General features: G+C 41.8%; 1 protein-coding gene across 2 annotated transcripts in view; it reads right to left on the bottom strand.

The window, feature by feature from the left end:
- vps13b (vacuolar protein sorting 13 homolog B) overlaps nt 1-25,570 on the bottom strand; it is a 354,297-nt gene that overhangs the window by 152,984 nt on the left and 175,743 nt on the right. For both annotated transcript variants that reach the window (XM_078171989.1, XM_078171988.1), the window contains exons 23-27: nt 17,507-17,741; nt 15,899-16,116; nt 11,793-11,996; nt 4,967-5,138; nt 2,734-2,848 (exon numbers count right to left, since the gene is read on the bottom strand). In XM_078171989.1, coding sequence (XP_078028115.1) covers nt 2,734-2,848; nt 4,967-5,138; nt 11,793-11,996; nt 15,899-16,116; nt 17,507-17,741 — 944 coding nt within the window. The remainder of the gene's footprint in view (nt 1-2,733; nt 2,849-4,966; nt 5,139-11,792; nt 11,997-15,898; nt 16,117-17,506; nt 17,742-25,570) is intronic.

The following is a 25,570-nucleotide window of genomic DNA, read 5'->3' as shown; positions in this document are numbered from 1 at the left end:
TGGAAATGGTTCAACACCATCTGCATCATATCTTTTACGCCATCCTCAGCATGCCCCCACCAGATTACTGGGAGCTCATTGAGAGAAGAGTAGATCTACTGGTGAGTGTGTATGTGTGTGCGTGCGTTTCATGCATAGTTATCTTGTGTGTGTGTGTGTGTGTGTGTGTGTGTGTGTGTGTGTGTGTGTGTGTCAGTTCTTCCTGTGTGTGCGCCTGTGTGAATATCTCTTTGTAATCTCCCCTCTCAGCTGTAAGAGTGACTAATACATATGGACCCCCCACAGCTCTTCATTTCTCCCATCATCCCTCTCTTTTCTCGCTCTCCGCTCCCATCCAGTCAGCCTTCGCTCCAAGCCATTTGCGGAACAGCTGGAAGACATCAGCTCCAATTTGTGTGAGCTGCTCCTTGGAGTGAATAAGGGTGAACTGTCACCGGTCGTCCCCTCTCGAGGGGCATCTCTGCGTTTCAGAACAGTTCCAGGAGCACCGTTGCTATGGGAGATCTAGCTAAAATAAGAAAAGAAGCAGCTTACTAATTTCTAAACTTCCCTCTGACCAGGAGATGCCCCCCTACAGCGTTTCATACCCAATCACCCCATCAACTCCTTGCTTCTATGTTTCCCTTTAATTTACTTCTGCTCCAGGATTAGTGAGCCTGACACCTACAGGGTTCAACGTCCACCTATTTCAGATTCCTTGGAGACTCTCTCTGTCATATTCCTTCCCTCTTTCACACTTTTTTGTCCTCCTCTTATTTTGATACAATCAGGGATTCAATTATATATTCACCTCGCATATTTGCCTGCCCTATCTAACTTTCCATTCATTTTCCAGCAGTGAGATAGCTAAGGCCAGATGAGACATTTTCTCTGTCAAGCTTGATTTAATCTGACCTACTGCACACAAATAACCTGGGCTGGGTGATGAAATAGCTAACAATTATCTGTTCAGAATGATTAATATGGACTCCAACCCCTGTGGGCTCTCTTGTATATGTGGATGATACAGATTAGAGTGGGCCAGGAGCCCAGAGGTCCTCCACTGTGTCCTAAACAGCCATGACTATAACCTGGCTTGGAAGATGGAGTGCTTCTGCATGCCAGAACTTTGGTCGGTTAAAAGTGTGTTGAGACCATGTTGTTAAAAGCACATTAAACTGAAATAACCTAGAAATGAGAAAATTGACCCATTATCTACTTAGGAAGGCATAGAGGTCTACTAAAGAGATTAAGGTTGGCTCCGTCTCAGAAGCAATTGGACACACACCTGTGGAGAGCAGAGCAGTATGATATAATGACCCACGACACCTTTACGCTCTAAAACTGTCTAACCACTGACACTGTCCTGGCTTAGGTTGATACTCCATACTGTATGCAACACATGTGGCCTGACAGAATATAAATCAACTAACTGCAGCCAAACAGGGAGGTCTGCAAGTTGCTTGCTAGACGGTTAGATTCAAAGGCAAGACAATCACCTCGCTCCCATTCTGACCTGTCCTCACATGCTGAGGACACGGCTGAGGTGATTTTCAAATCTGGCAAATCAGAATCCATATCTATTATCATATCAGTGGTGAGAGCACTGATTGCTAATGATGGGGTTCAATATGGGCACAGGGCCCAGAAAGGCCTATCTCCCTTTCACTGCCTGGCTCAATCAGAGAAGAAGGCACTTTGAGGAACATATCTATTCAGGCACGTAGGCACACAGACCTGAAAACACACACAAACACACTGTGCTTTGCTGGATGCAACATGCTGGAGTGTTATAGATCGCTGTTTCATTATCTCCTCAGACAGAGACAGAGGGAATTGCCTCCTGCTAAGTGGTCTCTTCCCAACATAACAAGACCTCAGGCACGTACACAGTGCACACTCAGAGCTTCTGACTGCATCACAGAGGTATGTGATCAAGACAAGGAGGAAAAAATACAGGAAAAAATAAGGATTTAGATATTGAAGCGAAGCCACCCTTTAATTGATGGGAAGAATGTGTAGGGCATGGAAAAAAATATATAGAAATCTTCAGTTACAGCTTCAGTTTCACCATGCTACAGTATGTGCTTTCATAATTTCAGAGCCCAGAGCTAAATTACCCCATTTTGACTGGAACTTGACATGGGGAGAGATTACCATAAGGATGCAATGGAACATCGCCCAGTGGTTTTCCTCCCCAACAACGTGTTAATGTTTCTGTGAATCGATTCAGACACCGCAGGCTCAGAGAAAATGACTGACATACAGTACGGAGTGAACTCTCCCCTGCTCTGTGAGTCAGAGATGGGCCGGCCCAGAGCCCGCTCAATGCGTCAGTCTAGTCTCTCAGTCCATCTGTCTGTCCATTCGCCTGTTAGTCTGTATTAACTGCTGTAACAGCTGTCTGGAAAGACGATGACGCTGAGGTGATAATCCGAAAAATCACCCATATGAGCAGAAGTGGGAACAACAGACAAAGTGTTAGTGGTATTGGTGGTGAATTGTGTGTGCAAGCAAGTGTGTGTTTAGACTCTGACTGTGAGAGCACAAGTGTGTGGGTGCAGCAGTGTGATCTGGGGGATAGAGAGAACACTGTTAGGGAGGGTTGGAGGGTCCCACTTTTATCACTGCCTCCGCCAGTTTCACATCAATTAGACAAGGCACAAAGCTATTCCTGCTTGTTGACTCAAAGACTTCCTGAAAAAACCTGGATGCATACTGTATATGTGTTCAAATGTAAGAGATGGGCTCTACCTGCATCTGTGGTGGTCAATGTTGAAGCTGCCAACTTTACATTTGATCTTTGTGTAAACATCCTGGACATCTACTGAGGCACTCAGATCTTCTAGTTCACTGATGACACAGATCTCTGGCAGAAACACACAAAAAAAGAAAATAGTTATTTTATATTCACATAAAGTCAATCACATTCATTAGGCTTTGTTACTGTGTATCGATCATTAGTTTGCAACACTGTGAATGTCAGGAGTTTCTCCCTCCGTTTTTGTTTTAGCATGCTGTATGGTCATCATTGTACTTGGCAGAAAGGCAAAAGAGCTGAACCCAGACTTCAATATAGGAAGTTTCATCTGTGTGTGTGAATTTCATTTCTGTGGGCAAAGACCTACACTGTAGCTAACCCTGTCCAGGTCTCGCCTTTGGTGCTGATCCAACTCCTGTGGTCAGTTCCTGCACGGCGGACACACAGTGTATTTGTAATGCTGGACCAGTGTTAGGCTGATTAAGGCTAGAGCCTATGTGAACACACACACCCGCAGACACACACATCACTGCCTGGCTGCCTAAGGAAGTCATACTGAAAATCGTGGGCAAGAAGGCAAAGCGTGATTAAGATATTGCTCAGCCTGTCATAATGAGGAGTTTCTGTGTGTGTGTTTACACAACACTGAATGTTCACGTAGACTTTTCTGTGTGTGTCTTCATGAAAATGTATGTGCGTGCCTCAGTGCACCTTGTGTGCAAACAAACCCACCCACTTCAGGCAAAGTGAGTAAGCTTCATAGAAGGACTGATTAACTTTGTATTGAACCGAGCCTGTGAGCTTAACTGTTGGTTCTCTCTCATTGTTTCCACAGAAAAAGTCCCACAATCACAGCTTGGGAAAATGGACTTCATGCATGTGAAACTATGGTTGTTGTTGTACTGATGCCTTGTGGTGATTCTGAGAAACACAGAGGTTCCTAATGACTTATTAAAAATGAAACACAAGGCATGTCAGCTTTATTGTGGATACTGTGTGGAAAGAACTCTCCCAAGTTGTTAGATACTCAGAAACTCATCGTCACCAAACATGGTGTTGATATTGATGTATGAGTTTTCTAAACCCACCCTGTAAGAGCACTGGAAACCCTTAGTCCCTTGGTCTTAAATGGTTCATCTTAAAAGGAGGAAAGTGTACCACTGATTTGTGCTTTTAGCAGAGCCTCTTGAGACTCATGTTGAAATTTCTACCTCTAATCTTCCAACACATAATAGCATAACATTATACCCAAGAACCAATACGCCTGGAATGGCTGTTTTTCCATTTCTCTGGAGAGACAAGAATCTTATTTCCTTTGCAGTTGAAAAACATATTACATCATTGCAGATTGTCTGCAGTCATATCTGTGGCTTACTTATCTCTGAGAATGTTAACTGTGATATTAGCAATCTAATATATTGCATACACACAATTCTTGTTTTCAATAACATGCTTAATGTGTTTCACTCAGAAAATCCAGTGGTAAGTTCATCTCGCAACTCAGATGGCAAAAATTAAGCCCAAATCCAAAGTAATGCCTATTTAGGATGTCTCTAAGTCAAACCATCTCTGTGAGGTCCTCCAAAACATTCCGTTTCCACTATTAAAGACCTTAAGCTGGGCGATCTGCTTGGCAGATGCTAAATATTACAGCCACCAATTAAAGGTAAATCTAGCCTTTCATCGCCCCAGTAAATCTAAAGGGGACAAGAGGCGGTTCGCTTGGGATTCATCATCCATTTATTTATTTGTCTTCTCCCTCCATTCCTCCTTCTCTCCAGCTGCATTTCCCTTCCGAGTGCTCAACATTTGAATGAGAAAAGAGGTGGGGGCTGATCACTTTAAGTGTTGATACAGCAGGATTGTAAGAACTCCGAATAGCTTCCTGCACCCTTTCACACTGCACACTGACGCACTTGCAATAAAAAATAGTCCCGTTTTACATATGAGAGTTTTCTCTATTGTCTTTAAACACAGATTAATCAGATCTCAATTTAGCAACAGATAATGATGTATTGTATATTCTGTCATTGCTCATGCTGTCTACCCAGTTGACATTCAATTATTCTACACTTCTGTTGCAGCTACCATGAACTTTATACAGAGACATACCACACATCAACAACAACAACAACAAAAAAAACACTATTGTGTATTATCAATCAGCAATAGAGATTTAGAAATGTACTGAAATTCACTGTATTTTTCAAAAAGATGTCAGGGTACCTGTCTTTTTGGCTGTTGGGTCAGGAGCAAACAGTTTTACTGTGACCTTGGGTAACATCCACTGCATCCAAAGGCTGACTTTCCCGCTGGTGCCACCAATGCTGCTAGTTTTCTGTTCCAGAGTCACTGTGTCAGCAAACGGACCATCGTCTCCAGCAGGCACAGAGTCCCCCTAGGGAGTCAAAACAGGATCTGTTCAATCAGGGCTTTTAAGAAGGTACAAGCCATGATTTCAGTCAATACTTGGAACTACCACATGAGCTTGAAGACTGTGACAGAATTCAAACATTGATAAAACATTTGAAAGTAATCTGTTCATCCAATTTTCTAACTGAAGAATAGAAAAGAGAAAGAGAAAAGAGAAATGTACTTTTGTTGTCAATGTCAAAGCCATTAACGAGTTAAATTTGAGTTATTAAGTTTGGATAGTCAGTCAAGAGTTGCAATAGTCAAACAGACCAAAAAAACAGGAAGAACATGAAAGAACATATGCAACAAATCAAGCAGCACGTTGCAGGGCTGAAAAATGAAGCCAACGCAGAAGTACCAAAAACTGCAGTTCCTCCAATAGCCATTTGAAGCTGACTCCAAGAGCAAGTTAATCCCCATAGACCTCCATGTTAAAATGCCCAACTTTACAGCCGAAATGAACGTTAACAGCCTGGTATGGCCACTTTAAGTGACCCCAGATTTATAGAGTATAAATGTAACTTTTTCTATTTGTGTTTTCAGTTGATGAAAAGTAATTGTCACATTTTGTTCACCTTAAAAAAGTCCTATAGAGAATGTAAATGCATTGTGCTAATCAAGCTGGCAGGAAGTGTTAGGGTTAGCTCCACCCTTTTGTCAAAATATTGTCATTTCTTATCAATTCTGGTTCCCAGAAACCAAGATGGTGACAGTTAAAATGCCAAACTCGAGGCTTCAAAACAGGACTCCGCAGACCAATGGGTGAAATCACGGTGGCTAAGTCCATTATTTTCTTACAGTCTATGGCACATATATAAAATTCAAATTAAAGCACGGATGTTTGTGTTGTAACTGTTAGTTTGTCTATTTGCTTGTATGTGTGTCCAACCATGTGTTCAGGGAATGCGTATGTTTGCAAGTGTTGTCGCTGTGCATGTAGCCATAACAAAGCAACCACCAGGCTTCGACCCTTTTGGTGTGTAGATGACATCAGTGTCTGGTGAGCAGAACTCCACTCTGAACTGAGCGATGTGAGGGGAAAAGGACTATTGTGCGGAGCTGTCACTGGTGTTAACCCCAAACTAAGCCACCAGCACCCACGTGGCCTGCTTTCACTCAAGTGCGCCAGGACACACACGTCTTGCAGCCTGGGAGAGAATGGGAAGTGAAGACCGGAGGCGGGGGTGGAGGTTGGGGGGGTGAGATGGAGAGGCAAGCAGGATGCGGCGGAGGAGGCCGCCTTCTGTGAGCTCTCATCTCATTACTGGAGGTTTGGCAAGGCACTATGGATGACAGCACTGGGGACATTTTTTTTTTGTCTCTCGTGCTCTTCCTGGTAAATCTGTTTTCCAAACATGTATCTGCGTGGCTGACTCGGAAAGTGAAAAGTCTGCAAACAAACAATATGGCAATTTGCAGCTCTGGCATTGCAGGGTTTCACTTTTTCCACAGCTTCTCCCATCGCGGCGTGGTAATGACAGATTGTGTCATGGTTATCGAGCCTGGCTGTGGTTGGTGAGGAGGTTATCAACCATCTCAATTAGATACCCCACAGCTGCTGGGCTGATTACAGTGTCTTAAAGAGAGTCCAGATGAGGAAACTATGTCCCTGTTCCGCAGTTGGGGGGAGGGATGAGGGCCCCATGCTAATTTGCAAATTTTATTTAATTGCGCAGTTTGAGAATTGCTGACAGCAGTGCTCAATAACAACGGATGACAAGAATATAAATACATTAAGGATTATACTAATTCAAAGATAGATGCAACATTACAGTGAATGGAGACCACTAGAAACTGATGAGAAGCATGTGTTCCACAGGAAGCATTAGCTCTCAGAAATAAGAAAAGTGAAAAGTATCTGTTTGGGCTTTTATTGGATAAGATTTTAAATCTATCAGATGAAAAATAAACAAAGCAATGCACTAGAAACACAAGCATGGGCTTGGCTAGGCTGGAGGACATTGAAAGCTCTGCAGGCAGTCCTATACTGGATCAAATATACAGACTACATACAGTACAGTATATAAAGCTTCATTATCCTCAAAATTATGAACTTAAATACTGAAACATATGACCAAAACTACCAGAAAAACAGCACTGAATTCTCCCAGAACTAGCATTAAGTCCAATCAAGTGTCTAGCAGTGTCATTATGTGTTTCCATGGAACCAAACAGTCAAGGTGTGAGTGTGTGTTTGTGTGTGGGTGTGTGTGTGTGCCTATGTGTGTGTAATAGCAGTGACTGGCAGTGAGTAATATGAGCCCAGTAGTAATGGTGTTCAGTCATTCTCAATGAGAGATATTCTAGTGTCAACTGCCATTTGGGGACTAATTATTGCTGAGCTGGAGTCAAAACACGGGACTGTGTGTGTGTGTGTGTGTGTGTGTGTGTGTGTGTGTGTGTGTGTGTGTGTGTGTGTGGTTAGGATTGTTTAGTTTACAGTTCTGGCCAGTCGGTAGGATTAGACTCTGTAATGTCATGTGTGGAAACAGGAGCCAGCCGCTGGCGCTGTGGGAAGCTCAGACCACTGTGTACTGTAGCGTGGTTACACTGGAGCATCGGACAGCCGACTGTTTCTGCTTCCCAGCCAGAACCGCTGCTGTCACTTAAAAACTCTCAGTCTCTTATAAGCTGATTTTACCAGGGTCAGTAAGAAAGAGAAATTATTAACAGATTGACATCTCTGCATTTTCTGGAATCACACAAACAGTTTTAAAACAATTTTTTGGACTTTCAATTGGGGGATCTTGCCAATTGTGAATAGCTTCAAATGAGAGAAAACCAATAAATCCCCAAACTGTTGTCGTGTCAAAATACAGAGGACCTGCATTTTGTAGAAAAACAAAACTAAGACCTTCAAGACATTTTGATGCATACCTGGAATTTGAGACCACCTGAAAAACCCAAATTAGGGGGAAAAAATAAAAAATATGCTACTTTCAATTGAGCATCTTAAAACAAAACATCCTATGATTGTAATTTTAAGATGAATGATCACACTGAATTCAAGGTCAGTGACATAACATGCACAGTTATGAGGGTTTTTTTAAAAGATGCTTTAAAGACGTTTTAAGGAAAAACACGAGTGCATGGTTACAACTGTAAAGCAAAAGTTGAGATCACTAATAATTTCCAAAAGGCCAAAGTTCATGTTTTTATGAGTGACAGAAAATTCCCTTCGCTCCTCTTACCAAGGTGAGGCCTTGAGGAACAGATGTGGTGGTGGTGGTGTGTTGGTAGAAGTGGGCTCTGCCACGTTCCTGAACTGCCAGACTGGGGCCCCAAACACACACACAGACCCATGCAACACACATTCTAAGAGGGAGCTACTTTCCCACACCTCCACAAGCCAAGTTGTAAAGTATACAGTTTAATTCCTGGGCCTCTGCGCTATAAACGGGCTGAGGATCCGGGTTTATTTTCTTTGCAGAGTTTGTCTTTGCTCATCAGAGAGACCCAAACATTGGAAGACAACAGCAGGCTGGAAAGTGTCGAAGAAAGATGGAGGGGAAAGGCAGATTATGAGATAAGAGTGGAAAAAGAGAATGGTTCAGGGACAGGTGGAAGGATGAAGAAAAGTTGGGGAGGTACAAAGGATGGGTTTAGTAATAGATAAAATGAAAAGATTAAATAAGGTAGGGGGAGAGAGGTGGGATGAAGCTGCAGATAGACATGAAGTAAAAGAGGGGAATAAGGGGTAAACAGGAGAGATAGAATAAGACATGGATGAAAGGATGGAGGGAAGAAAGACTGAACAGGAAGATAAATAATTACAGAAATAAAAATACAAAAATACAAAATAATTATAACCAAAACTTGACATGTGACAGGACCTGACAATTCCATCACATTCTGACATAAATTCTTTTTGTCCCCCTCCACTTAAAAATGTGTTAGAGAGGTGTTTCACATTCCCTTACTGAAGGGAGCGACAACTGTGCACATATTAAACATGATACTATTATTGGTATATGTAAGTATTAAAACATGTCTAAAGGGGGACTTTAATAATTTGTATTTTTGAATTTAATTTGAGAAATATTTGTTCTTTTGGGTTGCAGCTGCTGGTAGTCAGGATTTTGTCAGGTTAGAGAATAACTTTTTCCAGGTTATTGTCAGGTTCAAAATTTGGTGCATACGATCAGGTCCATTAGAGTCATGAAGGAAGCTTTTCCAGTTCAGACCGATTCATAAATATAAGTAAAATGTTTATGAAAATGTCACGAAATATTGTAACAACTCAGTAGCAGAGGTCAGATGAATGGTTGGGAAGGGGCTGTAGGGCCGGGGCTTTTGGGATGTGTGGTGTGGATGTAGTTGGAGTACTAGAGGACCAAGCAGGAGGGTGGGGAGCAGGGTTGAGACTGCTGCCACTACTGCTGAGACTTATCAAAACAGCTCCTACATTCTTGCTCAATCACCCAGCCTCCCAGAGGACTAAACACTTCTACCAGTGTTTGTACTTAGGTAAACAGTGACAAGTGGGCTGTCAGGGGCCTCTGTGGCCTTGTTACAGACCCACTATACCATAGGGCCTCCACTGCCATACTCCACCACTGCCACTTCTGTGGGTCCACAAATGACGCAAGAACACACACATGTTGATCACACGGAAACAAACGCAGACACAGATGCACATCGACATATGAAACACTTTTTTTTCACGTGTATGTTCTTAAACAGACACACTTTATTGCCTCTCAGGGCGGTATGATGGTTGTGCGGTGATCCCGAAGGGCCCCACATTGCTGACAGGGCTTTGGTGGTCAAAGAGCATTAAATCCTGGGCAAGCTGCCAGTGCTTAACAACACAAATACTCATCAACACCATAATTTTTATGCATCCTATGTTCCTACCTCGCACAAATATACACATCATATTACACAAGGCTCTAGTGGCTAAGGCCCCAAGGCCATGGACCCTTAGCTAGTCACTGTTGCTGCTACTGTACTAGAAAGAAGAAAAAACTCCTGCCACATAATCGAAGCCAAGGACAAGCATCACCTAGGGACGAAAGGAAAAATAACACTCAACATTTGTTGTTTCCCCCCTAAAAAACCCTGACTGTAAGTTTTCCATTGGCTTCGCACATGCCTGCACGCACTGCTACACTTCATACTTCATTCTCTGGGTTTGATATTTTATCTGAGCGAAAAATGTAAATACAGGTTATTGTTTTCCCTAAATTAAAAGGCAGGTTTATACTCAATCAAGCCCTAGCTTACACGAATCAAACAGAGCTCACAGCCTATCTGGAGTATCTGTTCTGGGTAAGAAAAAAAATATGTAAGAAACACAAGCACTGATGAGATTTTTCCAGCCATGAAAATCCTTCCTAAACAAAACAGATTTTTTCAGACAAATATCATGTGTTAGCACTGACTCAACTACTCATAACAATAAAAAATACAGTATTTTCACCTCAATCAGACATCAGCGGCAGAATTATGTACACAACAAAGGCTTAAATAGCATGTGTTATTGCATGAGTCATAGCAACTTTGATTTCAAAGAAAAACTTATAGTTGGGTGTTGGCAGGGTGTAGTCATTAGGCTTCTTATTAATCAAGTAGCACCACATGGGATGCTAGAAAAGCAGTATATAAGTAATAAGTATGCACATGAATGAATGGACGAAATACTGAACCATTTAACTTCAATGTAGTAAATTAAGTCCTGTTACATGATGTACCATAGCAAGTTTTTTTTCTGATTATAAGTGATTTATGACATCAGGCACGGATGCTTCCAGTCGCCTCTCTTTTAGCTCTGCTAAATTTGTGCTAAATCTTAGACTCTTATGCTTATTTTGCAAGTGTTGATGGTGATTTTTGTGGTTGGCTTTGAATGGTGATGGCATGCCGCCCAGAGTCACTCATTAGGATGTGGAAATCAACACACCAGTCTTTAAACTCTCCTTCCACCAACTTCTAGCTAGGTAGCTGACCAGAATGAGGTTTTCAAATGTAAACATCAAGAAAAAGGGGACCAGCCAAAGTAGCATCCTGGTAGCCATTGTGTAGGCGTCGGGAAATAAACTGAACAACCTCCGTACTGCATCTGTTTCCTCCAGAATATCAAGAACTGTAATAGCCTTTGATCTACTGACACTTTGCTAAATGCTGGACAGCGCCATTCAATCAGGAGGCTCTTTTTCTATATGTCAGTCTGACAGAGCAGAGGACTCTGGTGAAAGAAGCAGAGGAGACGTGTGCTTTACAGTGAATAAGGACTGGTGTTATGGTGGGAATGTGAGGTGCTGTCCTGTTCCTGCTGTGGATCACAGCTATACACCACGCAGAACTGGTCGCAGAGCAGAGTCACTGCCTGAGTTCAGAAGGAGTGACTATACAGCTGTCGAGGTCTGGATGTGTGGACAGTTAAATCATTTCACAACCAGAAACCATGGATTACCAGAACTATCCGGAAACACGGACAATAATAAAGCAGCAGCCAACAATGTACAAAGATGCAAAGGACTATTACAAGGAAAAGGAGCTGATGGGATCACATTTTACTGGAATTGTACCTTGTGTAATCCCAGGTGACAAATAAATGATTGATGTCACAAAATACAACTTAGATGTGCTGATCCATGAGATTAGACTGATGTGTAGCTGGGTGAGAAAAACAAACCTCAGTGGGGGAGCCAAAATCTGCAGACGGGCTGCAGGTGCTGGTGTCTGGTAGGGCAGTGCCAGCACTACTGCGCACTGGGGATGATGGGGCAGCACCAGCAGGGGGTTCTGGAATGCTAGAGGTCTGACGCAGGATGCCGTGCCTCTGGAGACGAGCCCACGTAGAGCTCCAGTTGAGGAGGAGCTCGTACAATAGCTGAACCTGGTGAGTGACAGGAGCGGAGAAGAAAAGGAAAACAGAGAACTTTAAGTTGGAACGCTAGATATAGTATTTCACACTGATTGGGATAAAATATGATGTAATGCAGTCTAATGTAAGGAAAAACTATGATGCAGGATTCTCATGTCAGTCAATTTATTTCTGTCTTATATGAAAACATGTTTATATAGAAAGCTCCTACCCATGACACACACAGATGCTGATTTGTGTGCAAAAACTGACCACGGCAACAGCTGAATACACTCTCTATACATGAAGTCTACTGTGCCAAGTGAGTGCCTTATAAGATAGACCTAACACACCACAAGTAGTCTTAATATTTGAAACCGGATTCAAATGTATTTTTGCCAAGGTCTGACTCAAACAGCTGCACTGGGGAGTTCTCATGTAGTTTTTACTTCTGCGGCCATTAGCATGATTTGGCTTGGCAGCTTTGTAGTTATGTGACACTAAACCTAGTTAAAGTTGAGAGAGAAGGAAAGAGAGAAGGAGGAAATATTAGCCAGAAATGGACCACTATCCAGTCCCATTTCTTTCACTCTCCAACTTAACACTATTTTAGACTTTGTACTTGTCATTGAATGAGGCCTCATTTTACAAAAGTGATGTAAAACCTATGTCTTCATGCTTCTACTCGATGGGTGACTATTTGCAAGGCACAGCATGCTCTTACACGTGCCTCACTGTACAAATTTGTTATCCATAACAACAAAACTCCCAAAGAAACACCCACAGAGGAAAGTTGAGTTGTGTCATCAATTTCCCCTGAAAAACTCACCACGGTTAGGAAAAACTGAAGGCCCGGCGTCAAGTGTTCTCAACTATTTATCATGTGTTCACATGAAAAGAGGCCTTAGCTTTAAACAACAACAAAGCCAAAAACAAGAGTGGAAAACATGAGGAGAAGGCAGGGGAATGTGATGTGATGCTTTCAGTTATTCATGCATTCACTCAGTGTTCTTTAGAGGAGAGAGAGGGAGAGCAAGGGAGAAAAGCGACGCTCTTTCACAGTGAGCTAATTTCTGGATTTCAAATGTTTCGCTTCTGCAGCCAACTGAGCCCCCCCCCCCCCCCCCCCACTCCCACCTCCCCACCACTGAGGGTCCCTCAAAAGTAAAGGTGCACAGACACATGAGCACACACAAAATAGCTTTCTCTACTCCAAACATATTTTTACTCACTACTGCTCACTCACACACATGCATGCCTGTTAGCGCACACATTACAGGGAGGCCTTCCATAAATAAGCATAAATCAAATGAAAAGCAGCACAATACGTTACAGCTGGGCCATTTCAAACATGTCCAGGAAGAGCTGCTAACGCCGATCCAGCAGCCGTCCAGGGACAGGGCCAACAGCTGTCTGCCATACCCAACCGAACTGCTCTGCCGTCAGGAGAGGTACGGCTCCACACTCTCTTCTTTGAGAGTCTGGGGCCTGGAAGTCCAACCAAGCACAACAAGGCCTACTGCACTCAGCAGCAGATGTGGAGGAAGTAAAGAATGCAGAATAAAGGAGAGAAGGGAAGGGGTGAGATGAAGCGTCATTACATGACCTCTGTTTTAGCAGAGTCTAGGGTTTAGTCCCTTCTGTCCTTAATCTCTGTTGTTGCTCTCTTATCCTCTCTGCCATTTGCTCCACCCTATATCTACAGTCTGTTCATGAAAGTGGAAAGTCGGGTAAGTTGGTTCAGCTCAGCTACTGCTGTTGGGCCAGTGGGCAGGTTGGACCCCACAAACATACACACACATGCACACACACACTTGCATGCTTACATGAGCTCACAATACATATGCCACATTTCATGAGCTGGGGAAGTGAGCAGAACATTTGGAGGGCTGGGTTCTCCAAAGACCTGTCATCTGCAGATCAGGAGGTCTGCTCGGCTGCAGTAGTACAAACTGGAGACTGAACAGAGGCTTCCACAGTCATTCATAAAAACACACAGATGAAAGACGGGAGAGCATGCAGATGGTGAGTGTTCGTGTTCCTTTATCTTTGCACAGTTTATATAGAAACTTCACAAAAGTGACATATTGTTGTGTATGTGTAGTAGCCGAGAGTGAACATGTGTATGGATATATGAGAGTGCGTGTGTGTGTGTCTGCATGTGTTCACAGTTATGTGTCAGAGGTCAAAGCAAACGGTGGTGGTGGTGGTGTGTGCTGATTCAAGGTGGTCCTGATAAGGTAAACGTGTAGCTAGTAACCACATCCTTCTGACACCAACATGAATCATTCACACAGACACTAAAACTCAGATTGAAGACAACACATTCAAATTTCAAAAACACTAACCTCACTTCCTATTGTACCTTAGCAGCCATTGCACCCCTAATATTTTCAGAAAATCTATTCAGAAACATGTCTATTCGTGTGTATGGTCACTTTCATGGAGTACACAAATGGCAACGCTTCTCATGCTCTTAAACAAAATCATGACACTTGTGGCTACATGTAAAAATGTTAAATATAGTTTAAAAAAAGAATAAGATCCAAGGCTCGACTTTTGCACCCCCAGTTTCTAAAAATATCTTTGTTTGTGCCATGAAGTAATCCTCTGCATATTATGGAAAATCTGATTTAATGTCACAAAAATGTAGCTCCAATGCCAGGAGAAGTTAAGAGGCCAAACTCTTTGGTTTTATTTGTTGACTTTAAATGTATTAAGGTCTCAAAATGAGTGTGATAATAATTGATTAGCAAATGCCAGATGTTACTCTGCCACCCAAACTCCTCCAATTCCTCCGGCACACCCGTCACAATGTTCTCATCTAACTGTGTTGGTGGGGCTTATTGTGTAGCAACTGTGCAGGACTCTGACATCCCCATATACATTCCCACAAATGGAAATACTAATTAGAAAGAAGAGTAAGTAGTGTGAGGTCTCTTTTGTTCTAGAGAGGGTGGGGTTGCTCTGGCAGCACTTCTTAAAGAGCTGCTACATGACTTGAAATGGTACAGAATGAGCTTATAACCCCCCTCGAGTCAGAAATTTACACAGAAGAGTGAGAGAAGGAGAGAGGAGGTGAACAGATGGGAAGAGAGAGCAGAGGGATTGCGATGAAAGAGAAGAGAAGAGAAGTTTTCATTGGACCCGAAAACTAATAATGACTCATCATATAATCGCAATAAGCCTTCCCAGCTTTGCCAGACACAGGCTCTCCATTTGAAAAGGGAGAGCAGAGAAGAAGAAAGAAAAGAAACTTTCCCTCAATAAACGACCAGCTCTCCTCATCTCTGGGAAAGTTTTCACCACGAACAGATTAAGGCCTTTCATTTGTTTCTGGTACCAATTCGCCTCAATATCACCATGGCTCATCACTGTGGTCAGAGACATTTAGCAGTGTGACCACTCAAAAGGTCGCCCCAATTAAGTGTTTACAGAGGAACCAAATTCAATACAGCTAATTCAATTGCGAAAAAACAAAACATGTGTAATGGTACATGTAGATGTGATTATAGCACTGTAACAGTGCAGTGAAAAACAACACAGAGACCTAACTGGGAGAACAAAATGTTCCGTTTCCAATCTGTCCATATTAATCATGCTCTCACTAAAACATAGTAACACGCTGTAAAACAATGATGATGAGTCTTGTGCTCCCCCACTGTCCTTCACTTAGACCTCAACATATTTGACCAAAGCAAACAAGGCAACACTCTCTTGTTTATGCTTCCACTCTCATGAAAATTATTCTAGGTAAGAAGATGAGGCAGTTTGTTTATTGGAGTCAATCTATATAAGAGAAACATGCACAAGCAGGATCATCCTGCCAGTGTTTGTGTGTTCATATTTCAGGAAAGTTTACAAGGGGATGATTTGTATAAATATACATGTAAATCTGATGACTACTTTGTAAGATGCAGGACTGTATAACTGACCTGAGGGTTGGAGCACTTGACGTGGACGGGCTGCAGATCAACATGGAGGCAGACTACAAAGGAGTGTCTTCCTTCAGAACAGCTCTGCAGCTTATGGGATGTGACGGCCAGTGTGGAGGTGCAGCCCATAGGCTCCAACAGGCTCAGGCTTCGCTGCTGTCCCAGTAATGTGTACACGCTGAACTGACTCAGGCTTACTGTCCAGGGGAAGGCATCACCTGGTGGTAGACATGGGAGAGGGGGAAACAAGGATACACAAATAATGTGGGAAAGGGATGTAACAGTAGGAGAAAGAGGATAAAAATTGCAACACAGAGTCATTGGCAGAGATTGAGAGGAGCAGGGAGGATGAGAGAGACGTCATGTGAGGGGAGAGCAAAGAGGACAAGCCAAGTCATTGTGAAATTGAGAGGAAGGCAAAGAGAGATGCAAGAAAATGCAGACCAGATTTGGAAAAAGAAGGACAAAAAGTGCAATGGATTAAAATATCAAAAGGATAGTCAGCAATGTTCATTATCAAAAACACTATGACAACTAGATTATTCCTTTCACTTCCCCTTAAAATTAAAGCCAATTACAGTACATGAGGGGAGAAAGCTTCATGGAAAACATTAAAGATGCACTAAGGAGTAGTATCCTGATTCAAAGGTTCTGCAGCCAATAAGCAGGAAGAGGATCCCATCAAAACGCACTGTAAAATAAGCTGGTCTATTCTAAATCTGTGGGTCTGAGACAGGATGCCACACTGGGAGAGCTGGAGTTTGTTATCCTGCCAACCCTGGTAAAACAATCGTACAGAGAAGGGGAACTTGTTCACTAGCACAGGGCCATGAAGAGCACATTTCCCATGCACCGTGGGCAGGACGCTTTGATCCAGAGCATTGAAAATGAGAGATGAAGAGCTTTTCAAAGGGTAGGAATGAATTACTAAAAGCAAGGGTTGTTAATTTTTACGGCAACATTGACAAGGCTGCTGATGTCACTGTTTTTGCTGTCGTTTTTCTTTCTCCTCCGTTTTTGAAATCTGAATGCCCAATGTTGATGTCATTGAAGAGTTGGGAGAAAAAAAAACGAGGGAGGGCACTTTTTTTTTCTTCTAAAGAGAAAACACTGCTCACCCGTCTGAGTGTTGCTTATGTCAACTCTACCAGGTGTGCACACCACATGTGCAAGATCTATCTCTCAAAGTCGCTCTACTTAAGTTTGTTTGTCTTTTGTCATGGTAAATGAGTAGTAGTGGGTCAAAGGTTTGCTTAGTGCTGAAAAGGCTGTAATGATGATGAATTCACATTATGTAGCCTATTACTATTATGAGAGCATTCATTTTAATTATTAATAAAAGCAAATTTGTGTGTAAAAAAAAAAAAAAAAAGGCAAGGCGATTTCTCCCACCCATTGAAATTTATTTTCCAAGACTCCCATTTTTAATCTATCACCATCATTGTTTTTTGAAGTGTACTTTTTTTCTCATTTAAACTTTCAAATCAATCTTTTTGACACAGGGTCATTTAGTGTTCTCACTGTTTATCTGGGTGTGTGTTCTTCTCCTAACATTTTAATCATTTTAATTAAAACTGAAATTTCATTAGATACAATATAAAAACCTACCTTCCTCCAAGATGGGCTTGGAGACCACAAAGGGGAGCTCCTGCAGTGGTTCCATGTACTTGTGCCCAGCACTAAGGACACTGATCTGTGGCAGGCAGACTACCAGAGTCCCAGGCATGGAGGCCTGGTTGTGGTACCAGCTACGGACGGTGCCGGGAATGTCACCGCAGATGATGGTGCTCGGGGAAGGGAGGCTGTCATTAGGCAGGAACACACAGCATGACTGCAGCTCCAACTGGAGAAGTGAGAGAAAAACAAAGAACATATGAAGTCATATTAATCAATTCAGTTACAGGATAATTGACCACCCACCTGCCTCAGCCTCCTTATATCAGTTTCAGTGAGCTGCCATTGAGCAAAGTGCTTAAAGGGCACTGCTCTGTGCCAAAATTAGAGAGTTTGGATTGCAATGGAAAGGACCCAAGAAAGAGTGTATGCACAACGCTGGGTGTTGCTGGAAAAGACTGGACATGCGTAATAAAGCTTTCCTTGATTTAAAAAATGGAAACAGTCAATCCCACATTTAGTCATGCATGCTGTTCTGCTTGATGCCTATGATAAAGTAAACTTTGCTTCATATTATTACCACTACTGTATTACTTTATTACTGTCCTGCTTTAGACAGTGGGATCTGCCTTTTAAAAGTCAAATGTGAGCTTTTGAATGCCCATTTAAAACCTATGTGAAATTCCATATCAAGGAAATGGAACACCTTTTACAACTTCAGGGACTTTTCACAATTAAATTTTGAACTTAAATCATATTTGAAGTCTTTTTAAAACGTCTGAGAGCCATTCCAGCTGTATTATGTCACACATATCTCTGTTCACCAAAAAATTTACGAGCCATTAGGTCAGTAACCAGTAGCAAGTAGCCAGTAAGTGTAAGAGCTGTGTCTTTTTCCATTACATCGGGGTTGCACTGATTTAAAAGACCAGTTAACAGAAAGGAAAAGAGGACAGGGTCCAGGGGGCAGACAGCAGGTGCTGCCAGACACTCAGTTTGTCTGGGTGTGTGTGTGTCAGTCAGAGAGTTGGTTGGCTTAAGCACTATTATACTGTGTTCAGTGTAAAATACACACACAAATGCACAGACACACATCCTCCACTGAAATTTGCATTAACAAATTTGCAGCCTTCTGTTAATATCACACACACAATGTTGGAATGCCTCTGACAGGCCTGGATACGGAGGCCAGTTCTCCCAGCTTTGATGGGAGTCGGGAGAGGGCGACAACGGCAGAAACTGAGAAAAAGACCGAGATAGAGTAAAAGAGAAATGGAGAGAAGGAGAGCAAAAGAGAAAGGGAAAGAGGGAGAGATATGGTTACACATTCATCTCACGCTGCTTCCTCTTTTGATTACTCTTCAAAGGGGAGTTTGAAATCGGAACACTGACACATAAGGCTTTGGCCTTTTTAAGAGGCGGCACGCAGGAAGAAAATCCATCGACACTGCCTGGTCTGCTGCAGATCTTAGCAGGGTTAAGCTGTAAAGCAGGCAGACACACGGAAACCGCTGGGTTTTAACACTGTGACTCTGGTCTGCACCTTGAGCTCACTGCCTGAGGCTAATGCTCTCCTGCTGGACATCTTGGTTTAGTCACATCATAACACATTATTTCTTTTTCTGCTTGGGCTATTCCTCAGCCATCGTAGTATTTTTTTTAACAAAAGTACTAGCTGATAACTCAATAAATGGGTGTGTCAGAATGAAGAAGATACAAAACCTATTTATCTCATCTCATCTGCCTGTACTGTAATACAAAATGTTTTTTTTTAAGTCTGTCAATAACAATAAAAATGCTTATAACAAGATTTCTTAATATTAATTTGTCTGTTTGAAAACTGTCCTCTTACTGTTATTCATTATTTTTCATTTGATTTTTTTATGTAGAGTTGTGTTCTTATTAGTTGACTTTCACTGTATTTCCACCTTTTATATTCCGCACTTTGAGTTGCATTCTGAGTTGCATAAGTCTGACTGATTGAAAAACCATCTATAAAACCAAAGTAATCAATAAACATTAACATGAAACTGAGAAAAACAAGCAAATGTTCATATTTTAGAAGCTGCAACCAGCAACTGTTTTTGTTTAATAATTGTCATTGATAAATCTGATCAGTTGATAATTTGATTGACTGACTAATCATTTCAGGGCTAATTTAATGCAGAGCCAACATCAAGTAGTTCAAAGGTATGCACAAAGATGTATACCCCTGTGTAGGCTTAACCATATTACTGTCAGAAAAAAAATTCATACTTAGTTCAACCGTAACGTATAGGAAGTAATCTTATACTTAAACATTTGCTTCTTTAAATGGGTCATTTCATAATAAAGCTCTCCTGCCATACAGACCAACTATAAACTAATAACTACAGTTACCTAAATTAATGTAGTTCCCATACTGTGTCTGATGGTTGACTAAACCTGTCACCATATATCAAACTTTGGGAGTCAAACTCAATCACAAGAAAATATTAAACTATAAATAAATACTCACTGATGAATGTCCACCCTGGTTAAATACTAAAAGAAACTGTGTTTAAGAAGACCCAGATGTTAGACTCTTTATACCACCAGACATTTCATTTTATATTAACATTTTTATCAGCAATTGTGGGATAATTTTTAGCAAAATAAAATACTAGTAGATTTTGTTAATAACTATTTGGAAAGGGTGAGTTCATTGTGTGACATACCTTAGGTCAGCTAAGCTAGCTGTTTTGGTGTAAAGACTAGGATGTTAATCTTTATTATGCTACAGCAGGGCAGATAAAAGTTGGCACCTACTGTTTAAGCTACCACCATAGCTGCTAGCTTGAGTGTGTACACTGAAACCTAAAGTAATACCCCTTAATGGTGTTTTCTTATGACTTTATAATGTTCTGCTGTTGTTCCCCATGGCAACACAAAACCAAAGATGATGTCAAGTGTATGGTAGCTGCAGACTTGCCACATCACACAGTGAAATACTAACAATAATCAGATAACATCTCACAGATGACAACAGAGGAAAAAGCTGAACAATTGAATGGCATTCACTGGGCATAGCGACCGCTGTTCGTAGATGTTTACACTAAGGCAAAAAGATCAAAATGCTTCAAAGAGCCTGACTATGTAATGGAAAAGAAAATGGCTCGTCAGTCCTAAATCTGGGTGATACAAAACTAATCTTTAGTCAGTCCCCCCCTCCTTTGGTGACAGCTAATAAAAGCCACAAAAAACACAGAAACAAACATGTTGTAATTCACAATGGCAACAGTGCATGAGTCCATCTGACGGCGGTGAATAAAGAAACATTTGCTTTTCTCTTGAGTAAGGGAGTTAAGGTCAACAGAGGAGATAAGAATAACAGTGAACTGGGAATGCCATACACTGGGGACCAGAGGCTGCAGCCGCTGATGAATATCTGACTTCAAATCACACAGTTGCGAGAAAAAAGACAACGAGACAGAAAGACAAGGGAAATAATGCTATACCAAACAGATGAATAATGTTAGTCAAATATCTTGCCAGGGGTCTGGATTAAATCGCGGTAAAGTCTGTGGGGCCATAGAGTCCATGAACAAACTACTTATTGTAATCCATACCTACTCCAGGAGGCAACATAGTTACTGGCTTAAGTTGTATCCAAGACAAATATGGTAAACAAGTAAGATCAAAATATAATGAGAACTAGAAAGCACTCAGAGAGCATGCCTCTGCCAAGGCTGCACAATCGTCTACATTTGTTATTTTAATAATAGAAAATGTTTAGGAATGTTTAATCTGCATCTGGATCTGGAGCAAAATACACACTGTGATAGACAATCATGGGATAGATGTGCCAGATTTTTTTTAGTGAGTACAATAGTTCATGAGAAAATAGCAAAACTGTTTAAAAATGCCCTCTTATGCGATGTTGCAAAATCCTTTAAGATAAAAAAAAATGCGAGAATTCTTTGTTCCATGAACCATAGCTGATATCTTCTGCTAACAGACAAACAGACAGAAACAAATGGGATCAAAAAGAGGACCTCTATGGCAGAGGTACTGGCACCTGTGTTGCGTATAATGTTTTTCATCATGTGAGGGCAATGAAAGGCTGTTCAATATGACTTCCACCTGAATTAATTCATATTCACTGACATGATGCCTTTGCCATGGAAACCCTCTGCTCTCTCAGTCACAGCAAACCACTGGTCAATTACAGACAGCCTATCAGACTGTCATGCCGAACAATTTATGCTCAAATGTGCTCAAAATACCAGTTAAACATATTGACAAAATACTGTAAATGCCTATCCTTGGTGCTGCGGTTGTGTCACCCCTCTTGGAATGTGAACACTCAACCCTTTGAGAATTGACTGGCTATACTCCACCCTGTTCTCTGGGCTACCGCTAACAGCAGGTCACCCTGGTTGACCTCGCAGGCCTCTCCAAGGCTCCCCCTCTGTGGTCTCATGTTTGAGCTGTGACTCACACACACACACACAGGGACGAACATACAGTATTCAAATAAAGGCAACGGGGTAACGAAGGGCAAGAAATGGGAGCACTGGCACTGATGAACAGTGCTGACGGATCCAAAGAGAGAAATAGTCTGAGGTCAGAATGTCCCATATTCATCACTGCTTTGACCACAGCCAAAACCACTGACAGCTCCTCTCCCTTACCAATATCCCTCGATCCCACCATCACCCTACCCCCTCATTCCTCTGTCCTTTTGTCCTCACTCACTGAGGCCTGCCTGTTGGTGTCCAGGTCTGTCACCATGACCATGCATTGATTCAGGGTGGAAAGTCTGTGTAAATGTGTTGTGACCAGAGCAAAGGGGAGAAAAAGAAACACTAAAGGAGAGATAGGTTGGGACTAGATGAGATGGAAGAGAGGAGAAGACAGATGGTGGGAGCAGAGGGGAATCCAGTCTTTTTGAATGGTTGCATACCCAGCAAAAAAAAAAGTTCACTATACTAACAGGTCCAAGCATAAAGTCAGACTATGTGTGTGTGTTTCATGTCACAATGTCAGGTGTAAAAGTTCAGTTGAGGTTGTGCAGGGTCATGTTTGGTATTCCACACAATTGTGTTTAACAGCTCTGCAACAGGCCAATAAACACGGCACTGGAAGCAGTTAGCCTGTGTGACAATGTCCCCCTACTGTGAGCTGATGTGCATGCCAGGTTCGTGTAGGTTTGTTTGTGAGAGCGTGTGTGTGTGTGTGTGTGTGTGTGTGTGTGTGAAAGAGAGAAAGCATGCACAAGGTCCCGTGATGGGACAGGAAAGTGACAGCTGTGCCAGGTTGACCTAAAACTCACTCGTCACGTGCTTGGGAGGCAAAGAGCAACATTTGCAGCATGTTACTGTACCAACAAGCCACGCACAAGGCTCAGCAAACTAAATTTAATTTGTATCCCATAACAGGATGGTGAAAACGGATTTTCTGTTAGGGTAGACCCATGGAAAGGCAGCTTTTCCAAGTGCAGCGAAAGGAAAATACTGAAATGAATTTAAAAATAGAAATGGGCACAAATAATATCTGAAAGCCAGAAGTATAATTGCAGAGTGGAATATCTGTTACACAACTTTACCCTCAGAGGGGTTCAGGGTAATGTGGAATAAAACTGCAGCAAAAAATGACAGATAGACAGCCTCTGGAAATGATTCAGGTACAACAAACAATAAATACAGCACAGGGCTGGGCAGCACTCTTGTGAGTGTGTACGTGTGACCTATGTTTCAACAATCCTGTGGGTTAAACATTCATTTCAGATCATGACAGGGGTATCTGGAGCTCAACCACATTAGGAGAACTCTGGATTATAATAAAGTCTTGGATTCAAGCTGAAGCCTACTGTTAGAAGTTTAGGAATGGCAGGTGTGTTCATATGTCATTATAAAAGGTTCAGTGGGGAAAAGAGGAGTCAAAGAGTCATAATTCTTCATTCCTTTTGTCCAATGACATCATGTCCTGTCAAAGTGAAACTAAATCTTTAAACATAACAAATGGAGTTAACTGTCAGCGGCCTGGGACTGCAGTTCAGTTACCCACTGCCTCTAATGACAGATTAATATTGGAAAAAATACTGAGGGACAATGTGAGTGTGTGTCTGTGTGTGCATCCAGGGCAGGGTGTATCACTCGCAGCACACTCTATTAATATACTTCAAAAAGAGCGGAAACACTTTTCAATTTTGACCAGGAAATCTCCGTTAAAAGAAGACTGAAGCCAATCGACTCCTTATGAGGCTGCACGTGCCACGCTTTAACTGTGAAAACATGCTCAAATGACATACTTACACATTTACAAAAGCACATACACACATCATGTGTGCTCGCATATTCACATACAGTACATGCAAACCCAAACACACACACAAAATCACAGGCCATAATATCCCTTTAAACTGAAGTTATCAGTCATTTTAAGAAAAAAAAAAAAAGAAGACAAATAAAATAAAAACTTGATGGCCTCAAGCCAAAACACCTGAATTAACATCTCCTGTCTTTGAACAAGTGCTGCTGTGAGGGAGCCCCCCTGTCTCTTTTTAATATCCTTGCAGAGACTTTGTGCTGTGCTTACCACTTCCTCTGAAGGGTGGCACCTGCAACAGCAATGCTCAGTCAAACAACACTGCTGAAAGCTATAAGGTTATATCTCTCTCTACTGCTGCTGGGTGTTGAGTTAGTTCAGTATACAACAATCAGTCTGCTACGTTTTTTTCTCCTCCTCCTCCTCTTGTGTTGGGTGAAATAATCCAGCCCACTTGCCAGATGAAATTGTTGGCATCGTATGTTTCTGCAAACCAGGCATACTGTATGTTGCATTTGTACATTTCATAAATATCATATCAATGTTTCTAAATTGAGGTAGTTCTGATTACATGTACATGAGCTGACTTTATCAGGAGATTGAGGGGATGGTGGATGGCGTGAGACCTAGGCGAGACAGCTACCAAGCTGCAGAATACTGTTCAGTGTAGCAGAACTTGGCATTTCAAGCTAAAACATAGATCTTTTCCTGACCATAACTAAGTAGTTCTGGTGCCTAAACATAACTACATGTTAACCACAACGTTGTTGAAACGTTAAGACACATGAAGTTACAACACATTTGCTACACAGAAACATATTAATGTTACATTTCTGTGGTTTGCAGAAACGTACAATGCCAACATGAATTTTGATGAAGGCTGGACTGATGGGAGACTCCACTTTAATTTATATAAAGTAGCAAGGATACTTTTGTTTGGCATATAATCAGAGAAAACAAACATTTAGTGTGTTTTTTTTGTGTTTACAAAGATACATTTTACTCTTTGCTGCCTTTCATCAGTGCTGCACATCTGTAGCATGTGGAGAAAATGTTTTATCTGACTGGCTCATTTAAAGATGACAGTACGCAGCCATCAGGGGACAGTGACTAGCTGGAAATAATATAGAGATCTATACAACATGTAGAATATTAGGCTAGTGCTCTTCTGTTGCATAAGTCTCACTATGCACGCTGACAAACACAGGATTAGTAAAAAGCCCCACGGCCCCAAAAAGTGAGAGTGCCAATGGTTTTTGAGTGACACAGCATGGTTATTTGGTAGGTGACCATTGCTTATCCTGAGACTTAGACCTTGATCCCTTCCTCTTAGGCCTCTAAATGAACAAGGATCTTCTTACACTTTGATCTACAATCACACAGGCTCTAATTCAATCTGGATTCTGCATCAGGAAGCCAGCACATGCTGTCAGAAGTAAATAAATACTACTAGAAAAGAGACGGACGAACAAAAAAAAAAGCCTGAAACACTGAAAAAACTGAAACATATCCATTTGGAAAGTACTTTGATTAAATGCTAAGATGCCTTAAGACTTTTTTTTCTTTGTCTATTTCTTCCCTCTCATCCCTGCCTGGCTTCACATCACAGAGTTCTAAATATGGGATTGTTCCGTTTTTTGTGGCAAGTTCAGCTCAGTTTTATTCTTGATCACTTCCCCGCTCCATCAGATAGCGTTCAGAATCCAGCCACATGTGTGGACCCTGTTTCAAATCTTAATACCCCCAAAAAGCATCCCGTACTTCCTCCTC

This window comes from Epinephelus lanceolatus, chromosome 10 (assembly GCF_041903045.1).
Source record: "Epinephelus lanceolatus isolate andai-2023 chromosome 10, ASM4190304v1, whole genome shotgun sequence".
Lineage (NCBI taxonomy): Eukaryota > Metazoa > Chordata > Actinopteri > Perciformes > Serranidae > Epinephelus > Epinephelus lanceolatus.
Note: the sequence above shows the minus strand (reverse complement) of the source record. Positions and strands in the feature narration are given on the sequence as shown.